Below are 21,985 nucleotides of genomic sequence, written 5' to 3'. Positions count from 1 at the left end.
GAAGGTGGGAGGAGACAGGGATGACAGAGCATGAGATGGTTGGATGGCATCACCAACTCAGTGGACATGAGTTTGAGTAAACTCCGGGAGTTGGAGATGGACAGGGAATCCTGGCATGCTGCAGTCCATGGGTTGCAAAGAGTTGAACATGACTGAGCGACTGAACTGAACTGAAAAGATATAAATATTCACTAGATCCTTAATTCAAACATTTATAAAATCTTTTTTCCTTAGTATATTTAATAAGCACTTCAGTTTTCACTCTGATGCTATAGGAACTGGAATGCTCTAGACAAGGTACTGGTTTTTTCATACTTTCTGACAGCTCTTGAAAAACAGCATTTTTATGTTCAACACCTATTGAACATTTACTAAGCTGTCAAGTGTTTTACTAAGCATCATTGCGATCCTCAACTTGAAGTCCCACAAGTATAAAAAACTCACCCAAGATCACTCAACCTGTGAATGGTGGGGCCCAAATTCAAATCCCAAGTGTATCTCACTCCCACAGCCATCACCATTACTTGATATTTGGTCCCTTTCACACCATCAACATAAACTTTCCTCCATAAGTTCCTTTCTAATTAAAAGAACGCATTCTCCAAATCTAATTTTTTAAATGGTTAGCTTTTATTACTGGGTACTACGAAAGTGCTACAAAATAAAAATGAGTAAATATGAATAATCATGGGATATGATTTTTCTTACCAGCTGTGGTGACTCTACTCTTTGTTCAGCCAGATTATGAACTTCAGGAGCAAAGAGTAAGCTAAAAACTCCTTTAATTCCAGACCATGCTATAACAATTCCCCACCTCCAGTTGTACTCATAACTTGAATGCATCAGAATAGGGCTCACTAACACAACAGTAACAAACCTATTGAAAGAAAACACTTAGTTTAAATCACACTTTATGTATTCATGTGTTTTGGGTTTTTTTTTTAATATGGTTGATATTATGTAGTAAATACTAAATTTCATGAAAATTTTTTCAGAAAAAAGAAGTCAATCCAGTTTATTGATGAGTTGTTCAAACTTTCTGGGACTAACCAAATCTACTATCTAAATTTTGCATATAATACTCAAATCTTGAAAAATAAGGCTAGAAGTTCTATACAAGTATAAGAAATTATCATTAATACTAGTGTGTACTGCTTAGGATTTTAGTAGTAAATCCCTGCAGGGAAACTTCTTCAGATAACATTGACAAGCTCCCTGGAAGGTCATGACAGGATTCAGAAATTAGACCAGGAGGACCTGTCATGAGGAAAAAGTAAAATCATTGTAGACACTTTAATAAATTTAGCTCAACCAAATTTTTTTGAGCTGCTACAAGAAAGTGAAGGTGAAAGTCACTCAGTCATGTCCGACTGTTTGCAACCCCATGAATATACAGTCCTTGGAGTTCTCCAGGCCAGAATACTGGAGTGGGTAGCCATTCCCTTCTCCAGGGGATCTTCCCAACCCAGGGATTGAACCCAGGTCTCCCACATTGCAGGCGGATTCTTTACCAGCTGAGCCACCCTAAGAATCATACACTAAATCACACAAATAATTTCAATTCCTGCCTCCTTTTACTATAGATTATTCTTCTATAGGACTCTATGCTAAAATTTAAATTCCATCTGTAATCGACTTGCATCTCATTGTCCTTCAAATGAGATTTCAACAGAAATACAATTGATATATTTCAGCTTCAAAAAAGATATTGTGTATCAGTCACTTAGCTATGAATTTCATAAGACAATTTAGAGGATTCCTGTTATCTACAATTTGCCATCTATAATATATATAATTAATTTGGACAAACTCTTCATGATCTACAGGTTCTCCTGGTCTAATTTCTGAATCCTGCCATGACCTTCTAAGGAGCTTGTCAGTGGCTCAGATAGTAAAGAATCCACTTGCAATGCAGGAGACCTGGGTTCGATCCTTGGGTTGGGAAGATCCCCTGGAGGAGAGCATGGCAACCCATTCTAGTATTCTTGCCTGAAGAATCCCCATGGACAGAGGAGCCTGGTGGGCTACAGTCCACGGGGTCGCAAAGAGTCGGACATGACTGAGCGACTTAGCACAGCTCAGCACCTCCACCTTGCATTTAAGTCTTTCACAAAGTAAATAGCAACATTTTCAGCCTTACTAAACAATTTTTCTCTAAAATACCATTGAGTCCAGATGAAATACAACAACTAATGTAATTTCCTGATATCAAAAAGAAAAAGGCAGTTTAGCAAAGACTCTGGAGTCAGTCTACTTAGGTTCAAATTTAGACTTTTATTACTATGAAACCTTAAGCAAGTTATTTAATCTCTTCAAGCCTCAATTTCTTCATCTGTAAAATGGAAAAATAATAGTCACTGAATTGCCTCAAAGGACTTTCATGAAGATTCAACTAAATGAAGTAACATTCATAGGGCTTAGAATGGTGTTTAGAGGGTGGTCCGCACATAACACATGCTAGCAATGATTATGACATCCAGGCCTTTGTTTGACTCACCATCTCCAAAACATTTTTCTCAATAAGTCTCTTTACAGCATAAAGCAAAGAGGAACTAAAGGGCCTCTTGATGAAGGTGAAAGAGGAGAGTGAAACACCAGGCTTAAACTCAACATTCAAGAAACTAAGATCATGGCAGCTGGTCCCATCATTTCACAGCAAATAGATGGGGAAACAATGGAAACCGTGACACTTTATTTTCTTGTGACATACTATGCACAGTTAATGTTAAATAAATGGCTTTATCATAGTTATGACAATAATAAATGATGATGAAGTCAACAAAATGTTAGGAGCCATTAATCTGGTTCCTGGGGTGCTCACACTTAAACATGTTGAAACAGTTCCCTGCATCTCATCTCCAGAGATTCAAATCAGTTAAATGGGATGGGCTCATGAATTTGCATCTCTATCAAGCTCATGGGTTATGCTGATGCTGCTGTTCTGCCCCTTCTCTTTTTACAGATGAAACCTTGAAGAGTAAACAGACTTTCCCTCAGTTCCACAGCAAGCTATTGTCAGGACCTTGACAACAATACAGGTTTCCTGACTGCATGTCCATAGCTCCTTTTGCTATAACCCACTTCTCAATTCTAATTCTGGACTTGAGAACCTGAGTCCAGTAAGCAAACTTTAAATTATAATCCTTACCTTACAAAATTCACTGTTACAAATAAGATAAACATGAAAACTACTGTGTGAAATTGAAAATATTTGACTTCTCCACATCCAATTACGATGCCAAAGAAAGTGTATATTAAATGTTGGAATATACATGAAAACATTATTAGAAACCTAGGATAAATGGAAAGGAAATCACACTTTAAGGGATGTGCTTTTTTTTAATAGTTTCCTTTTCACATAAAAGCATCTATCACATATCTACCATTCTTGTCCTAGTAGAGGTCTTTGCCTCTATCACCGCTACTATCAACATTTAAAACTATTTTGTTGGAATCAGAAACAGATTCACAGATATAGAGGACAAACTAGTGGTTACCAGTGGGGAAAAAGAAGAGCAAGATAGGAGTAGGGGATTAAGAGAAAAAAACTACTATGTATAAAATAAATAAGCAAAAATAAATAAATAAGCGAAAAAGATATATAGGACAGGAAAATATAGCCATTGTTTTATAATAACTTTAAATGGAGTAAAAACTATAAAAATATTGAGTCACTACATTGTATTATGTTGATATTAATAAATATTGTAAATAAACTAGGAGGGATTGGGGGCAGGAGGAAGAGGGGACGACAGAGGATGAGATGGCTGGATGGCATCACCGACTCAATGGACGTGAGTTTGAGTGAACTCCGGGAGATGATGATGGACAGGGAGGCCTGGCGTGCTGCGATTCATGGGGTTGCAAAGAGTCAGACCAACTGAGCATCTAAACTGAACTGAACTGAACTGAAATAAAAATTAATGAATTTCATTAAAAGTATTTTGTTGGAACTAAAATACATCATTTCATATTCCCATCACCCTCATCACACCAATATCTGTGGGCTGCCTCTCTCGCAGCAGAGTAGTAAGATCAAGGCAGAAAAATAAAGATTTCACCTCCCACCAAGTTGGTGATGTGGCGATTTTGCTGAGATGAGTTGGCAGCATATCCATATCAGACGCATGACTGAAACCATAGCTGAGGCTGTTTGCAAGGAGCCCCCTGTCTGGTTAACCCTGACTTTGTAATAGCTGACTGGATCCCCTCCACACGCTCTGCACTACTTCTCCCTTTGTGATTTGCATGAAAGTCCTTTATCCAGTATTCTTATCTGGAGAATCCCATGGAGAGAGGAACCTGGCGGGCTACAGACCACAGGGTCACAAAGAGTTGGACATGACTGAGTGACTGAGCAGGCACACTCACACTCTTATCTTTTTTTTTTAATTCATTTTTTTAACTGAAGGATAATTGCTTTACAGAATTTTGTGGTTTTCTGTCATACATCAATATGAATCATCCATAGGTACACCCATCTCCCCTCCCTTCCAAACCTCCCTTCCATCTCCCTCCCCATCCTACCCTTCTAGATTGTCACAGAGCACCTGTTTGAGTTCCCTGAGTCATAGAGCAAATTCCCATTGGTTGTCTATTTTACATATGGTAATGTAAATTTCTATGTTACTCTCTCCATACATCCTACCCTCTCCTTCCTCTGCTTCCCCGGGTCCATAGGTCTGTTTTCTATGTCTGTTTCTCCATTGCTGCCCTGAAAAGGAACTCATCAGTACCATCTTTTTAGATTCCATATATATGCATCAGTATATGATGTTTATATTTCTCTTTCTGACTTACTTCACATTGTATAATAGGCTCATTAGAACTGACTCAAATGCATTCCTTTTTATGGCTGAGTAGCATTCCATTGTATATATGTACCACAGCTTCTTTATCCATTCATCTGTCAGTGGACATGTAGGTTACTTCCATGTTCTAGCTATTGCAAATAGTGCTGCAATGAACATTGGGGTACATGTGTCTTTTTCAATTTTGGTTTCCTCAGAATATATGCCTAGTAGTGGGATTGGTGGGTCATATGGGCACACTCATGCCCTTATCTTGAAGGTCTCTTCTGTCTGATTTCTAATCTACCAAATTCCTAAAGATGTTGTGAGGCTGACTCTAATCCCATACTCTTCAGGAAAAATATCCTCAGCACGCTCGCTGGACATGATACTCCTCTGAGTCCCCACAGTCCCAGTCATCTACAACACTATGGCTCTCAAGCAGAGAAGCACATTAGAACCACTCAAATTGCTTTCCAAAAATCTACATGTCTTGTGACTTCCCTTGCCTTCCAGTGGTTAGGATTTCTCCTTCTAATGCAGAGGGTATGGGTTTGATTCCTGGTCTGGGAGCTAAGAACCCACATCTCGCAGCCAAAAAACCAAAACATAAAACAGAAGTAACGTTGTAACAAATTCAATAAAGACTTTAAAAATGGTCCACATCAAAAAAAAAAAAAACCCTTAAAAAAAGCAAAAACAAAAATATAGACATCTAGCCTCACCTCCAAAGATTCAGTGCTTAGGGCATGGGGCTGCTCTGGCTCCATGTAGTATCACAGCTGGGTCTGAGCCAGGTCTGACTTGTACAGTCAGATCTCAAATCCTGCCCCTTCGTGAACCCCTCTATTCAGACCTCCCCTTTCAGAGGACTGGGTGACCGTCTGTCTGACCCACAAACCAGCCTCCCTATAGGTAAGCCTCAAGATCTACACTGGGAAAGAAGCGTTAGGAAGCCTCATTTTAGCTGCAGGTAGAAACCATGTTCTCTGATACAGCATTACTCCAATCAAGCAGACAGTCCAACTCTCTACCTGACTCCTGTCATTTGATTCAGTTGATTCAGAACTCTTAACAGAAAAGGGTATCAGTGGGACCTCAAACCCCACAGCTTAGTTTTATCAAAATTCAGAAATGATGGAATAACTGACTGAGTAGAAGAATTTTTTAAATGTCTCCACAGGACCTTAAGAAATGCCTTACGTATAATAAGATCCTGCTGCTGCTCCTGCTGCTGCTGCTGCTGAGTCGCTTCAGTCGTGTCGGACTCTGTGCGACCCCACAGACAGGAGCCCACCAGGCTCCCCCATCCCTGGGATTCTCCAGGTAAGAACACTGGAGTGGGTTGCCATTTCCTTCTCCAATGCATGAAAGTGAAAAGTGAAAGCGAAGCTTCTCAGTCATGTCCAACTCGCAGCAACCCCAGGGACTGCAGCCTACCAAGCTCCTCTGTCCATGAGATTTTCCAGGCAAGAGTACTGGAGTGGGTTGCCATTGCCTTCTCCAATAAAGATATAATTATTTATACTTATTCATAGTCTTTTAAATAAACACATCCATCATTTAACAATGAGTGTCTTCTGAGAAGGGACTTATTTTTAAAGCCCCAAACCTAGGATACAATGTCCAGGCCATAGGAGATAATAAGAAAGGCCTGGTTGAATACATAAAAGAATAAACAGTTGAATGAATAGAATGAGTAATTTATAATGATGCTGACAAATAGTATGACAGAGCTCAGAAAACTGTCCAAAATTCAGACAAAAAGGATATGTTCTATGAACTAGTTATTTCTAAGCTTCTGGTTTTTGAAAACTAGTAAAGTATCATTCACATATACACAAGACTAAAATAAGCTACAGAGGCCATTTTAAAAAAAGTTTGCAGAGTAATTTTTTTAAAACATTTTAAACATCTAAAAAGTATGAAGGACAGAATTCCAGAACAAAAAAATAGTCCTTTATATTAAAGCAACAAATCTTCACAGGAAAACTCAGGAAAATGGCTTATTTTTCTCAACACTGGCTTTCATCCAATGTGAGAATTTATACACTAGACTATGAATTGGTATGAAATAATTCTGAGACAATTCTATAATTTAGCACAGCTGCTCAGAGAATGGCTAATGCATTTGTCTGAGAAGACAGGCAAATGGCTTTTACTCTGTCCACAGATATCATTATTACACCAGAGGTAAAGGTAGATTAGAGTCTGCTGGTATTGCACCTTTCTGCTACTTTTCTTTTCCCAGCTCTTTCTGTACTATGATTCTGTCATTCAGGTATATTATGTAGAAAACAAAGGAATAAAGTAGTTTTTAAACTTCTCACAATTCAATTTTTATCAAAGAGTTATAAGAAGTACTATGATCTCTGAGCCACTGATATTACATTATTCATAATAGGAATATCAATTCATAATAGGAATGTCAATAATTATTGGTAACTTAAGTTCTTTTCAAATATGACTGGCAGTAAAATTAAAAATTAAAAGATAGAAAAGTTATAAAAAGAAATTTTATTATTTTTGTGAAGGCATTTAAGCACTAAACTTCTATGAGACCTATACCAAGTACAAAATATGAGACTTACTTAGTAATTATCAACTTGATCCTCGGTTTAAAGCTTAAGGAATCTAAATTTAGTCCTACAGTAGCTAAAGCAACTGTACCTGACATTCCCCAAAATTCCACTGAAGAGAAAAAAAAAGAATAAAATTAGTCGTGTTCAAATCTGTACATGGAGCTACTTCTCTTGAGTGATGAACTGGGAAATTTAAAACAGTCAGTAATTGAATTTCTTAGAAAGTTGCTTAAAGGGGTTGGCCTAATCCTTAGATTGGGGATTGACAAACTTTCTCAGTGAAGGATCATATGGTAAATATTTAGTATTTGCAGGTCACATGGTCCTAGTTGCTACTATTCACCTCAGCTGTTCTAGTGCATAAGCAGCCACAGGTAATACGTAACAAATGAACACCCAATAAAAAATGGACATTGAAATTTTAACTGCAAATAATTTTTGCATGCTGCAAAATATTTTTATTTGGGTTTTTTTTAATGTAAAAACTATTCTTAGCTCATAGGCAATGCAAAAATAATAGGCATATTTGGCTATAGTTTGCCAACCCCTGCCATAGACCATCCTTGAGGACAGAGCTAATGAAAAATAAGTTTAACAGCCTCAACCCAGCACCTCAAGGACTCTGTGCTGCATGTCCTAGGGGTTGGGGCCCAAGCTCAGTGCTTTCTTGGTGATTGCAGGTCCTCAAGCCTACTGTTTTTTGCGTGATAGAGGCTCCCCTATGTAATTCCCTGGGCTCTAAACAAATGTGTCAGTGCAGTCTGAGGCAGGAAAACCAACTATGAAGAGTGGCTGAACACCATCAATACCAACAGTCCTGAAGGTTACAGAGCCTTCAAATAGCACATTATAAATGTCAGACAGAAGGAAGGGAAAGTACATGCAAGGTCAGAGTGGAAGCCCTTTAAGCAGGGCAGAGCTGGTTGCTCTGGGAATGTCACCTCGCTTTTCTCCATTAGTGTCCCTGTATCTGTAGAATGAGTGTAAAAGAATAATACCTCACAGAATTGTGAGAATAAAATCAGATTACATGAAAAGTGCTTGGCTTACTTTTAAAACAAGGGATAAATGGTCATCATTATTATTGCATTATTATTTTTAATGTTCACTTTACTGTTTATTAATTTGAAGAGGATTATATTATTCTTTTGATTTATCTAATCACTTAAAGCCACTTTAGATTTCTTTTAACCTCTTTATTTAACTGAATTTAGCATAAATAACCAATGACAATAAACCAGCAGTATTAGGGACTGTGATAATAGGAAAATTATTCCTCGAAATCTTATTTCCAACTTCCTATAACTCCAACTATGGGATTTAAAAGCTTATGGTTTTTTTAAATAACAGTCACTACTTAGAAGAAACATCTGCTACAAGGAAACCACTAAGTAACTTCATTTTTAAACTGATATTATTTAGCATAATCCCAATGTAACAAGAATGTATAGTGTAAATGCATACATTAATATGTACATATGTATTTTTTGAAAACTAAGTACATATAACAAAATGTATCATTGGTGAATTTATGGGTGATTTCTTCTTTGACTTTTCAGATTTTTTCCAAAATTCTACATGGAACATGTATTAGTTTTAAAATTAGAAAAACAAAATCTTTTGAAAATTACAAATGTTATTCCTTTAAATAGTATTTTAAATGTACAAGCAGGGGGAGAGTCACAGAACATGTAATAAAGAAAGTAATTTTCATCAGCATAAACCCAAGTTGTTAAAAATAGAGTTGTAAAGTTTTTCTCATTCAGTTGTAAGAAACCATCACAGGAAATTGATGCCACAGGAAAGTGGCTCTCTCTCAAACTCCCAAACTCTCTCTGGTTTAGAAAAAGTGAAGGTCCTCCTAATAGGAGAATCAAAGGGATTTTGTTTCCTAAAAACAACAGGATTCAGGAATGGATGTTTCCCAACAAGAAAATGTTAGGGTCATGACTGAAGTCCTTTGACATTTATAGCCTAGACCAATGACATAAAAAAAGAGTGAGAACAATCAGTCTTGGTACAGCTAAGAAAGGAACACATTTTTTTAAAACAATAAAACTGACTAAAAGCTGTTTCCATTCACCAGAAATTCTGACCAATGCCACTTGATAAAATATTCCTTCTGCTCTAACAGACCCCTCTCACCAGCACTCTTGCTGTACCTCTGGCCTAGACTTACACACAACCCATCATCTTACCTCTCTTCCTGTACCTCTGACCTAGACTTACACACAATCCATCATCTTACATGAATTATACGATGACTCTCTTAAAGTGCCTTTTATACACTAGGGTTTCCCTGGTAGCTTAGATGGTAAAGAATCTGCCTGCAATGCAGGAGACTGAGTTCGATCCCTGGGTAGGAAGATCCCCTGGAGAAGGGAATGGCAACCCACTCCAGTATTCTTGCCCGGAGAATTCCATGGACAGACCATGGGGTCACAGAGTTGGACACGACTGAGTGACTAATACTTGCACTTTGGGGGCTTTCCTCATAGCTTAGCCAATATAGAATTTGCCTGCAATGCAGGAGACCTAGGTTCGATTCCTGGGTTGGGAAGATCCCCTGGAGACGGAAATGGCAACCCACTCCACTATTCTTGCCTGGAGAATCCCACAGACAGAGGCGCCTGGCAAGATACAGTTCATGTGTTCCCAAGACTAAAATTTTTTCCATGGGCTGATATATTAACATTGTTAGCCATACTACCTGTCAACCAACAATGTTCCAATGTGTCTTGTCTATGTGGCAATGTCTGTGCAATTTCCTGACTATTTTATTTTATGAAAAAAGAACAAATGTGCTGACACAGGTTTTTTCTAAAACCCCAAGTACTGTGGATTTAAAAATGGAAATTACTACATGTGCTTCAAAGAGATGAGGTTCGAACCTCAATCAGACACTCCCTGGATTCAAGTCAGTTAACAATGTGTTCGTTAGTGAAGAAAAAAAATAAAATTAGATAATAAGACAGAAATGTCACATTAGAGAATGTGTAAATAAAAATTTTATCTATGTCTAGCTTTCTGGCAATGGAACTTCTTCTTAGAACTGTCTGTTCCTGACTTTTGTTGTCAGGATCTGATTAAGTATAAGAGGGGAGAACGGCCAGAAAATTGTTTTTAATTCCTGAAGCATAAAAAGTGTTATGGATGAGGGAACGGGCATTCATTTCCTAGGGCTGTTACCAAAGTGTCTTCAACAAGAATGTATTATCTCACAGCCTGGAGGCTAGGGGTCCAAGATCAAGGCTTTGTAGCAGATTCCTTCTGAGAGCAAGTGAGGGAGCATCTACTCCAGACCTCTCAAGCACTTGACCGAGAGCACCTACGTGAATTAGGAGGAAAGGGGAAAGGAATCACCATTTATTGGCTGCCCTACCTTGAGCCTAGTGGCATGCTGGTAAATGTTTATCAGCAGCAGTCTGGGTGGTTAAAAAAAAAAAAAAAAAAAAAATTGATTGTGTTTGCCAATTTCCATGGTCCCACTATGGCCTATTTTAAGCTACACCCACGTTATGTCACTTGAATAAAGTGCTGGGAAGAGATGTGAACAGTCAGCTCTCGTGAGCCAGTCAAAGTTACCTCCAGGACGCCAGCATGAGTGAGTCACACAACACATACTACCTCACTAACGCCTGGCACGCCCCTCTAAATTAGGCTGTATTATATCATGTTTATAGATGAGGAACTAACTGAAGTTTAAAGAGGTTAAGAAATATTCCAAAGTTACCAAGCTAATAAATCGTAAAGCTCGGGTTTGAAGTGAACTCTGCCTAACTTTCAAGCTCTTTAACGACTAATAGTTTATTCAACCAACATGTGTTTAATTATTTGGGTCTATGGTGAGCATTGGGCTTGACTCGGGGAACATAGAAAAGATAATAAATATAAAGATGGATAAGAGACAGCTCTGTCTCAAGGAACTTATGGTCCAAGGGGGGAAAAAAGGAAATATTAAATTAACTTTATTTCTTCAGGCACTTAAGGCATTCATAACAGGGACATAAGGGAGGAGAAAAATGAAGAGAGCAAGGAAATGAATTTTCAGTGAATGTTTTTCTGTAATTTTACTAATTTGGGGTGGTGAGCAACAATAGGTAGCACTTTATCGTAGAGAAAGCAGTGCTGTTTGGTAAATGGAGGTGAAAAGAGGAGTAATTAACCTCTTGATACCTGAGGCCTTTCATGGATGGAATTGCTCCACTGTGTGAGCTAAGAGGAGAAGCAGGATTTGGCTGTGTTTTTGCCATAGTTACTATGGCTTTGGGGGACTGGTTACCTCAGTTAATAGGGTAAAAACTTTAGTTCCCAAGCTCACTGGACTAAACTAGAAGATGACTGTTTGAATGTCTCCCAGCATTAGGTACTCTGATTCCTGTGATTAGTCCTCTGTCCTGCTTTTCTTCCAGAGGTAGATATACCTGATTTCTCCAACTCCTTTCCTGCCTCCTAGCGTCAGGTAAGGGCCACCATTTCTACGGTCCCCTCAATCTGGTACCCACGGAATGGGTACTGCTGAACTGGAAAAGATCTCAGGAGCTTCTCTCCTAGCTTTCTCATTTTAGAGATGGGTTGCTAAGGGTCAGAGCAGAAATTGGCTCAGGTCTGTTTCCTGTTCCAGGGGACTGTCAGGTAATAAATGTAAGGTCAAAGGGTAGAGTTAAAAAAAGAATAAGAGAGTAACCACATGGAGGAGGAATGCAAGAGAAGGAACATGGAGTTGAAATTTAGGGAATGTTAAGACGATCCAGGAAAGAGCTAGAGGTGGCAGAAAGTTAGTATGACAAGACACACAAAGGAGCCACATTAAAAAAAAAAAAAAGCAGAAAAGCTGTTGGGAGGAAGCTGGATTCAAAAACAAGGGAAAATTTAAAAACATAAAATATACATCAAGGATGGAATTTTTGTATCTGTTTCTGTCTTACCAATGTAGAAAGTCATGTACACCATTGAGATGCAAAAAATTATATTGGTCAGTGTATTGCTGAACAGGTCAGTCAATATAAACTGAATGATCCTTGCACACCAATATCCACATGCTATGCTCCCCAAAATGTCCAAGGTGAGGCCCATGATTACATGTAACTCTAGAAAAAGGAAATAAGAAAAAAGAAAGGTGAAAATATATATTTTTTCTTTTATTAATTGCATTTGGGCAATTCCCGTCAGTTTGCTCTTGAGATTTTGAGTGAGAACCTTGTTTTTCAGCAGATGGAAGTTTCCCATGAAAGCCTGGCAAAAGAGGCTTTCTGGGGATACATTTACCCCACAGTCTGCAGCTTGAGGTTTGCTTATCTGGGGACAGCAGACTCAAATGCTCTCAGGAGTTAGGCAAAGAGCATAAATGTGAGTTGGTGATGGACAGGGAAGCTTGGTGTGCTGCAGTCTGTCGGGGGTCGCAAAGAGGTGGACACGAATGAGTGACTGAACTGAACTGATAAATGTGGAAAAACTCACCTGGTGAGTGAACAATGAGCCAAAATATATTTAAATATATATATATATATATTTTTTTACAAACTACATCAGGGCCAAGCACACCGTGCTCAGGATCCCCGCCAAGCTGCAGCCTGTTTGCGACTTCTGCTCATTATCACTTCTAGAACCTGACTCCACGGCACTACTTTCACCCTCAGACTCAAACTCAGGACCAAGCCACTTTTTTTTTTTAATTGGAGGATAAATGCTTTACAGTGTTGTTTCTTTCTGTTTGTATAACAATGTGAGAATCAATTCTTAACAGTCACTCACTGAGATCCAGATTGGTCTAGGAAAGAGGTTAATCTGAGCTAGATGACACAACTGCATGTGTGTGTGCGATGCATGTTGAGAGATATGAAATCATTTCTTTCACAACTTTCCCCTCTAATCTAAGGAAACACACAGTGGCAATTATTTTCTTGTTACCTGATATACTATTTTAATTGGTCCATAAGTAAAGAATAGGGGAAGCAGCAAAGTTAAGACACCTTGAATATATTTTAATTTTGGTATGAATTAAAAAGGACTACATAAGAATGATTTTAGAAAATACACAGATGGGACTTCAATAGTGATCCAGCAGTTAAAACTCCACCTTACAATGCAGGGGGCATGGGTTCAATTCCCAGCCAGGGAACTGAAGTTCCACATGCCATGGAGGATAGCCAAAATTTTAAAAATAAAAAATAAATAAATAAATAGAGAAAAATAATGCTCTTACCTCTAAAGTTGGACATTTGAAGTATGCCTGTCTTAAAAATTGCAAAAAAAATGGATGTGAAGCCACAGATGATCATTGATTCTCCTCTAATGATATCAGTATACATCTTAGAAATGCCTGGAAATGGAAAAACATAATTTAGTATGGTACATGATAATGATGCTCTTTCACAGGAAATACAAAAACAGAAGAGAAGGAATATGCTAGAAAAAAAAAAAGAAGGCAGTCATTACTGTGATGGATCTGTAAGATAATCACAATCACCATTTTTTAACTTCTCCATTGTGCCTCTGTATCTCCAATGGCAAAGGCACATGGTGATGGCACATCCTGAAATGTCCATTGCCTCAAAGCATACTAGAACTTCAAACTGAGACAAAGCACTTCTCAGGTCACTACATTTAGCTTGAATAAATATGAATCGTTAGACTCCAAAAGAACCACATTTTAGAAATAAGTATAAAATATGACTTAGCAATTCTGCTCCTAGACATATACCCAAAAGAGCTGAAAACATATGTCCACACAAAAATTTGTACATGGACTGTCTATCTATAGGTGATCTATCCCTATAATGGAATATTGCTGCTGCTGCTGCTGCTAAGTCGCTTCAGTCGTGTCCGACTCTGTACGACTCCACAGACGGCAGCCCACCAGGCTCCCCCGTCCCTGGGATTCTCCAGGCAAGAATACTGCAGTGGGTTGCCATTTCCTCCTCCAATGCATGAAAGTGAAGTCACTCAGTCGTGTCTGATTCCTAGTGACCCCATGGACTGCAGCCCACCAGGTTCCTCCATCCATGGGATTTTCCAGGCAAGAGTACTGGAGTGGGGTGCCATAATGGAATATTACTCAGCCACAAAAAGGAAGGGAGCACTGACTGATACATGTTACAACATAGATGAACCTTAAAAAAATTACAAAGTGAAAGAAGCCAGACACAGAAATCACATATTGTATGGTTTGATTTATGTGAAATGTCCAGAATATGCAGATTCATAGACAGAAAATAGAACACTGGTGGCCAGGAACTTGGGGGATGAGGGAATGAGAATGAATGACTGCTAACAGGCATGAGATTTCTTTTGAGGTTAGTGAAAATGTTCTAAAATTAAGTAGTGAAGATGCTTGCATAACTGTAAATCTACTAAAGACCACTGAATTTTATAATTTAAAAGGCTAAATTTTATGATGTGTGGGTTACATATCAATAAGGCTGGTATTTTAAAATTAAATATAAAATTTTATTGACATTTAACATTTACTAACAGTTTGATAGAAAATATAATCAAATTAACAGCCCACTGTTATACAACTTGTAAGAAGGATGATAGTGATTGGTACCTGCCCATCTAGTATCTATCCTCTGTTCTTGGTAACAAGACTGGTTTTACTCAGGGTGGCAATGGGCTCAGCTAAATGACAACTGTTCCCCAACTCCTGGGCTTCTAAGAGTGGCCACTGACATATAAGTGGAAGTCACTGAGTGGAACTTTTGGGAAACTCCTTGGAGGGAGAGGTGACTTGGCTGCAAGGAACATCTTTCCATCCCTTGTTCTTCCGTTTCCTGCCTGAAATATGGAATGATAGTTGGAACTTTAGCAGTCAACTTGTAATACTGACGACGGATGCCATACACAAAAGGGAGGAGCAGATAAATAAACCCCACAATAGACAGCAACCGTTTTTGCTTTAAATATTATCTTTTTAAAAGAGTAAAAATAAGAAAAAGTCATATTTTCCCATCAGTTTAAAATTATGGTGCTTTCCATTCTTTTTTTTGCAGATGAAATTTTCCATCTGGTTCCATTTTCTTTCAGCCTGAAAGGCTTCTTTAACATTTTTGTAGTGCAGGTCTGTTAGTGATAAATTCTTTCAGCTTTTATATTTAACTCTTTATTTCTCCTTTACTTTTGAAAGATATTTTCACTGAGGATTTTAAGCTGGCAGTATTTTTTCTTTCAGTATTTTAAAAGTGTTACATACCATACTTTGGCTTGTAATGTTTCTGAAGAGAAGTCTGTTATCATTATCAGTTTTGTGTCTCTGTATATAATGTGTCTTTTTCCTCTGGCGACCTTTGAAAGTTTCTCTTGACACTGGTGTTTAGGAGTTTGATTTTTATGTGCCATGGTATAGTTTTCAATTGTATTTCTTGGGCTTGGAGTTTGCTGAGCTTCCTGAGTCTGTGGCTTTATAGTTCTCATCAAATTTAGAAAATTTTAATCCATTATTTCTTCAAATAGTTCTTGTTGCTTCCTTTTCTCTCCTCTCTTTTAGGAACTTGTGCCTTAATATAGGCACTGAAGTTGCCCCACAGCTCACTAACGTTCTGCTTATTCTCTCAGCCTTCTTCTGTCTGTGCCTCATCTTGTGCATGCTAAGTCGCCTCAGTCGTGTCTGACTCTTTGTGACCCTATGGACTGTAGCCTGCCAGGCTCCTGTGTCCATGGGATTCTCCAGGTAGAATAGTGGAGTAAGTTGCCATACACTCCTCCAGGAGAATCTTCTTGACCCAAGGATTGAACCTGCATTTCTTATGTCTCCTGCATTGGTAGGGAGGTTCTTAACCACTAGTGCCACCTGGGAAGCCCATCTTGGATAGTTTTTATTACTACTTCTTTAAGTTCACTAAATGGAAACCCACTTCAATATGGAAAATCCATACTGCCTGGAAAATCCCATGGACAGAGGAGCCTGGCAGGCTACAGTCGATGGGGTCATAAAGAGTCAGACACGACTGAGCTTTGAACTTTAAGTTCACTAATCCTTTCTTATGCTTTGTCTAATCTGATGTTAATTCCATCCAGTGTATTTTTCATCTCAGACATTGTAGGTTTCATCTCTAGAAATTTTATTTAAGGTCTCTTTTATATCTACCATGTCCAGTGGTGTACTGATAAACCCGCTTTCCAAAATTAAAAAAGGCCTGATTTGTACTGATTTGTAGCATTTGCCAACGTCATATGTAAACACTCCTACCATAACTAATTCAAAGCTACAAAAGTTTAACCACTGGCTTGCAAAATTCTTCTTGATTTAAAAATTGGCTCTCTTAAGCTGACAGGAGCAATTCTACCCCATACTCAATCTTTTTCTAACTTTTTGAACCAATGGAATACAGTTACAAGTGTCTTAATATATTTATCAAATGAGTCTAATGGGGAAACAGTGGAAACAGTGTCAGACTTTATTTTGGGGGGCTCCAAAATTACTGCAGATGGTGACTGCAGCCATGAAATTAAAAGACGCTTACTCCTTGGAAGCAAAGTTATGACCAACCTAGACAGCATATTCAAAAGCAGAGACATTACTTTGCCAACAAAGGTCCATCTAGTCAAGGCTATGGTTTTTCCAGTGGTCATGTATGGATGTGAGAGTTGGACTGTGAAGAAAGCTGAGCACTGAAGAATTGATGCTTTTGAACTGTGGTGTTGGAGAAGACTTTTGAGAGTCCCCTGGACAGCAAGGAGATCCAACCAGTCCATCCTGAAGGAGATGAGCCCTGGGATTTCTTTGGAAGGAATGACGCTAAAGCTGAAACTCCAGTACTTTGGCCACCTCATGCGAAGAGTTGACTCATGGGAAAAGACTCTGATGGTGGGAAGGATTGGGGGCAGGAGGAGAAGGGGACGACAGAGGATGAGATGGCTGGATGGCATCACTGACTCAATGGACGTGAGTCTGAGTGAACTCCGGGAGTTTGTGATGGACAGGGAGGCCTGGAGTGCTGCGATTCATGGGGTCGCAAAGAGTCGGACACAACTGAGCGACTGAACTGAACTGAACTGAACTAAATGAGTCTACCATCTGCAGCATTGCTAGGTCTATTTCTACTTGTTTATGTACTCTTTATGGGCCATTTTTTCAGCTTCTTTGCATGTCTTCCAATTTTTTATTAAGGTAACATAACTGTATGTATTACCTAATTAGGTGCTATATGTTTTTGTAGTCTCATATTCTCGAGCTTTGCTTTGTAATGCAGTTGTTACTTTGAAAGAATTTGACCCTTTTGAGGCTTGTTTTTTAGATTTGTTAGGTAGGGCCAGAGCAGCCTTTAGTCAAAGGTTAATTTTCCCCACTACTCAAGCAATAACCTTCTGAGTCCTTTACCTGATGTCCTACAAATTATGATGGTTTTCCACTTTGGCTGTAGTGAACATGAAAGGGATTTTTCCCTTTAATCCTTTGAGTGTTTTCATTCCCAGCATTGTGCAGCTTCTTCGCATGCATGCACTAATGAGCACTCACTCACCCAAAGACTCAAGTGGGTAGCTCTCAAAATTCCTTCTTCAGTACAGCTTTCATTTCTGCAGCAATTTGCCCCATGAACTTTAACTGCTTTGGCCTTCCTAGACTCCAAACTCTAGGTCTCCTCAACTCAAAGAAACTACCAAGCTCCACCTAGGTTACCTTTCCCTGCACAAAGACCTAGAAACTCTCTCCAGGTAATAAGCTATGGTAAGGGCAATCAAGAACATACTTCTTTTTTCCTTTCTTGAGTATTACTGTCCCGCATGGCCTGATGTCCATTATCTGAGAACTATTTTTCATTTTCATATATTTTGTCTGGCTTTTTAGTTGGCTCAGGCAGAAAGGTAAGTCTAGCCACTGTTACTCCATATTTTTTAATTTAACAAAGATATTTATTTATATAGCAAATATTAATGAAATCACTCAACATTCAAAAAATGAAGATCATGGCATCCAGTCCCATTACTTTATGGCAAATAGATGTGGAAACAATGGAAACAGTGACAGACTTTATTTTGGGGGCTCCAAAATCACTGAAGATGGTGACTGCAGCCATGAAATTAAAAGACCCTTGCTCCTTGGAAGAAAAGCTATGACCAACCTAGACAGCATATTAAAAAGCAGAGACATTACTTTGCCAACAAAGGTCTGTCTAATCAAAGCTATGGTTTTTCCAGTAGTCATGTATAGATGTGAGAGTTGGACCATAAAGAAAGCTGAGCACCGAAGAATTGATGCTTTTGAACTATGGTGTTGGAGAAGACACTTGAGAGTCCCTTGGACAGCAAGGAGATCAAACCAGTCAATCCTAAAGGAAATAAGTCCTGATTGTTCACTGGAAGGACTGATGATGAAGTTGAAACCCCAATACTTTGGCCACCTGATGCAAAGCACTGACTCATTGGAAAAGGCCCAGATGCTGGGAAAGATTGAAGGTGGGAGGAGAACAGCGACAGAGGATGAGATGGTTGGATGGCATCACTGTCTTGATGGAAATGAGTTTGAGCAAGCTCTGGGAGTTGGTGATGGACAGGGCACCCTGGTGTGCTGCAGTCCACAGGGTCACAAAAAGTCAGACCCAACTGAGTGACTGAACTGAGTGAGTAGTAAATTTATTAGCAAATTTACTAATATATCATTTAACTCTAAAACTTTAATAAAGATACAAATTAAATTCAAGTTAAGTGTTGAAGACACATTTCAAATAAGAATACTAATTAAAAGACATATAATGTTGTTTACATGAAACTAAATCAACAGTGATGGCATTAACAGTGGAGATTTTAAATTCAAGTCCAAGAGGGAGAGGGTGAGAAGATTTGGGAGAATGGCATTGAAACATGTAAAATATCATGTATGAAACGAGTCGCCAGTCCAGGTTCAATGCACGATACTGGATGCTTGGGGCTGGTGCACTGGGACGACCCAGAGGGATGGAATGGGGAGGGAGGAGGGAGGAGGGTTCAGGATGGGGAACACATGTATACCTGTGGCGGATTCATTTTGATATTTGGCAAAACTAATACAGTTATGTAAAGTTTAAAAATAAAATAAAATAAAAAAAAAAAACTGATTCTAAAAAAAAAAAAAAAAAAAATTCAAGTCCAATTCTGAATCTTTGTTAAATTAAGACTGTGGAGAGCCTCAGTTATCTACTTTTGAAGTACTTCAATAGGAATAGCAATTCTCTAAGATTTACATAATCTCATTGATTACTCATTAACAACTTCATGAGGTATAAACTGTTATTACCCTCATTTACTGATGAGAAAACTGAGGTAAATATAGGTTAGGATATTTGCCCAAGATCACAGAGTTGGTAGGGGCTTCCCAGGTGACACCAGTGGTAAAGAACCTTCCTGCCAATGCAGGGGACACAAGAGACTTGGGTTTGATCCCTGGGTAGGGAAGATCCCCTGGAAGAGGGCATAGCAACCCACTCCAGTATTCTTGCCTGGAGAATCCCATGGGCAGAGGAGCCAGGCAGGCTGCAGTCCATAGGGTTACACAGAGTTGGACATGACTGAAGCGATTTAGCACACATGCATATAGTTGGTAACGGGTAGAGGTGGGGTTATAACTTCCCCATCTACTAGCCAAAACACTAAGTTATTCTGCCTTCCATAGTACTAACCAAAAAGTGCTATTGTGAGCACAAAAATGAACAAAGTATATAATACTAAGTATGGTGATTGTCACATAGTCAACACTCAACATATATTAACTAGTATTTTGTCATCATTACCCTCTCATATACCTCAGAGCCTTTTCTGTCCTTGGGAAATATGTTCCCTTTTCATCTTGGTCAACTTACAACATGTCATCAACCAACTCGTCTCCAGCACCCATCCTTCACAGACCTGATCCTATTACTCCATCTTAACTACAGGAGTTATATAGAGGAATCCAGTGTCCTCAATGATTTCATGGAATTGCAGGCCAGCCCTGGACTTCTTTTACTTAAAAGCATAAACTCAAATTTAAGAACATATGACACACAGTGGTGCATTATGGAGCCTAATGTAAATACAAAATAATATAGAAAGAATTATACAACTACATAGTTTTTTAAAAGCAGCTATTTAATACATTCCATTGCACTAAAATCCAAACTGATCACATTAAATGATACTTTTTTAATGCAAGCAGAAATGATCTTATGAAGATTCTATTTTTTTCCCTTTGATATTTTGAAACACAAAATAATTAAAAATATATAGCTGAGGGTTCTCATTATTATTATTTCTAAGACACCTATGCATAGTTGAGAAGACAGCAGATCTCTGCTTTCCAATGTTTGATCTGAGTATATGAAATATCAGATTATAAAGAGTCTATCTATCTTTACAAAAACCCTCTGAAAGATAGGATAGATACCAGGATAATATAGAATTTCTGATAACTCAGTGCCTGATTATGGATCAATATTCGGGCTGTTTATTTCTTTTCTTTGTGCCTCATTATTGTAGCCAATTCTAATTTGCTTTCTTTCTTTAGAAAGCAAAGAAAATAAAAGGCAAGGTAAATTATAATTATCTTATACTACTACTTGCTATTAATTTTGACTATGACAGAAGACACAAAATACTGGTTAAACAGGTTTGAAGATTATTGGCACATTTGATTTAGCTGGTCAAGAAATCCTTTAATTCTTCCCTCAGATTCAATAAGTCAACCAGGAGCAAACAGAGCATAAGGTTTATTGTATAAAGTTTTGAATTTGATGTATAGTTATTTTTAATAGTAAAATACCACAAGAATTACTCCCCACATTTTTATTGGCTTAATGTAAACTAACTTTATTAATTCACTGTAAAATTTTTTAAAGGAAATAATAAAACAGAAAATCATCTGTAATTCCATGACCCAGATAAAACCATTTGAATGTTGAAGACTTTTTCAAAGCATATAATTCCTTTTACTTAAACTGAGATCATACTAAAACTTGGTATTTTATCCCTTTACAAGCTCCCAGTCCAGATTCATTTTAAAGTAAAAACTGTTTGAGCCTTTGCGTTCTTTTAAAACAGGTAATAGACAGGTTCCTTTTAACTGGATCCTTTAACTAATGGATGTATGTGAACATCCATTATTTTTTTCAGTGAGTCAATCCACCTCAGACTCAGACTGTGCAGGTTTCATAGTGCTCCAGAGCACCACATCAAATGAAGAAACACTCACACTGTAGGAACTGCCGTTTTGTATATTATTCTGGCAATTTTAGGCACATGGCAAAAAATATATTTTTTCCTTAAAAAAGATAATGTATTACAACAATTAGATAGAGGATCCTTCTTATCTAATCCACACAAAGGTAAAGACATCATAGAATCCAGAACTATGTACCATCTGAGTATAACTGGCATTAAGAAAATATCAACTAAGAGTTAAATACCTTTAATAGTTTTCTTGTAAAGAAACAGAAGACTTTCTACTCTCTTTTTGAAAAAAATTTTTAATATAGAAACTGCAATAAATATAGTTTATTACAGCCTCTTACAATTAAGAGATTGCAGAAAGGGGAGCAGCAAGATAATGAAGTGAATAAAACAAGTGGCAAATACAAATGGCTTAGAGAGAAAAACAGATGGAGAAAAGACAGAAAAATATTGCATCTACAGGAAAAAATGAGAGAGAAAAAGAAGATAGGGTCA

General features: G+C 38.1%; 1 protein-coding gene across 1 annotated transcript in view; it reads right to left on the bottom strand.

Moving 5' to 3' along the window:
- SLC9C2 (solute carrier family 9 member C2 (putative)) overlaps window positions 1-21,985 on the bottom strand; it is a 93,752-nt gene that overhangs the window by 57,379 nt on the left and 14,388 nt on the right. The window contains exons 5-9 of the mRNA XM_025285628.3: window positions 13,578-13,694; window positions 12,301-12,462; window positions 7,382-7,481; window positions 3,149-3,292; window positions 709-877 (exon numbers count right to left, since the gene is read on the bottom strand). Of these exons, the coding sequence (XP_025141413.3) occupies window positions 709-877; window positions 3,149-3,292; window positions 7,382-7,481; window positions 12,301-12,462; window positions 13,578-13,694 (692 nt within the window). The remainder of the gene's footprint in view (window positions 1-708; window positions 878-3,148; window positions 3,293-7,381; window positions 7,482-12,300; window positions 12,463-13,577; window positions 13,695-21,985) is intronic.

The sequence above is a fragment of the Bubalus bubalis genome, chromosome 5, assembly GCF_019923935.1.
Source record: "Bubalus bubalis isolate 160015118507 breed Murrah chromosome 5, NDDB_SH_1, whole genome shotgun sequence".
Classification (NCBI taxonomy): Eukaryota; Metazoa; Chordata; class Mammalia; order Artiodactyla; family Bovidae; genus Bubalus; species Bubalus bubalis.
The sequence above is the reverse complement of the archived record's forward strand: the minus strand, read 5'-3'. Positions and strand labels throughout refer to the sequence as shown.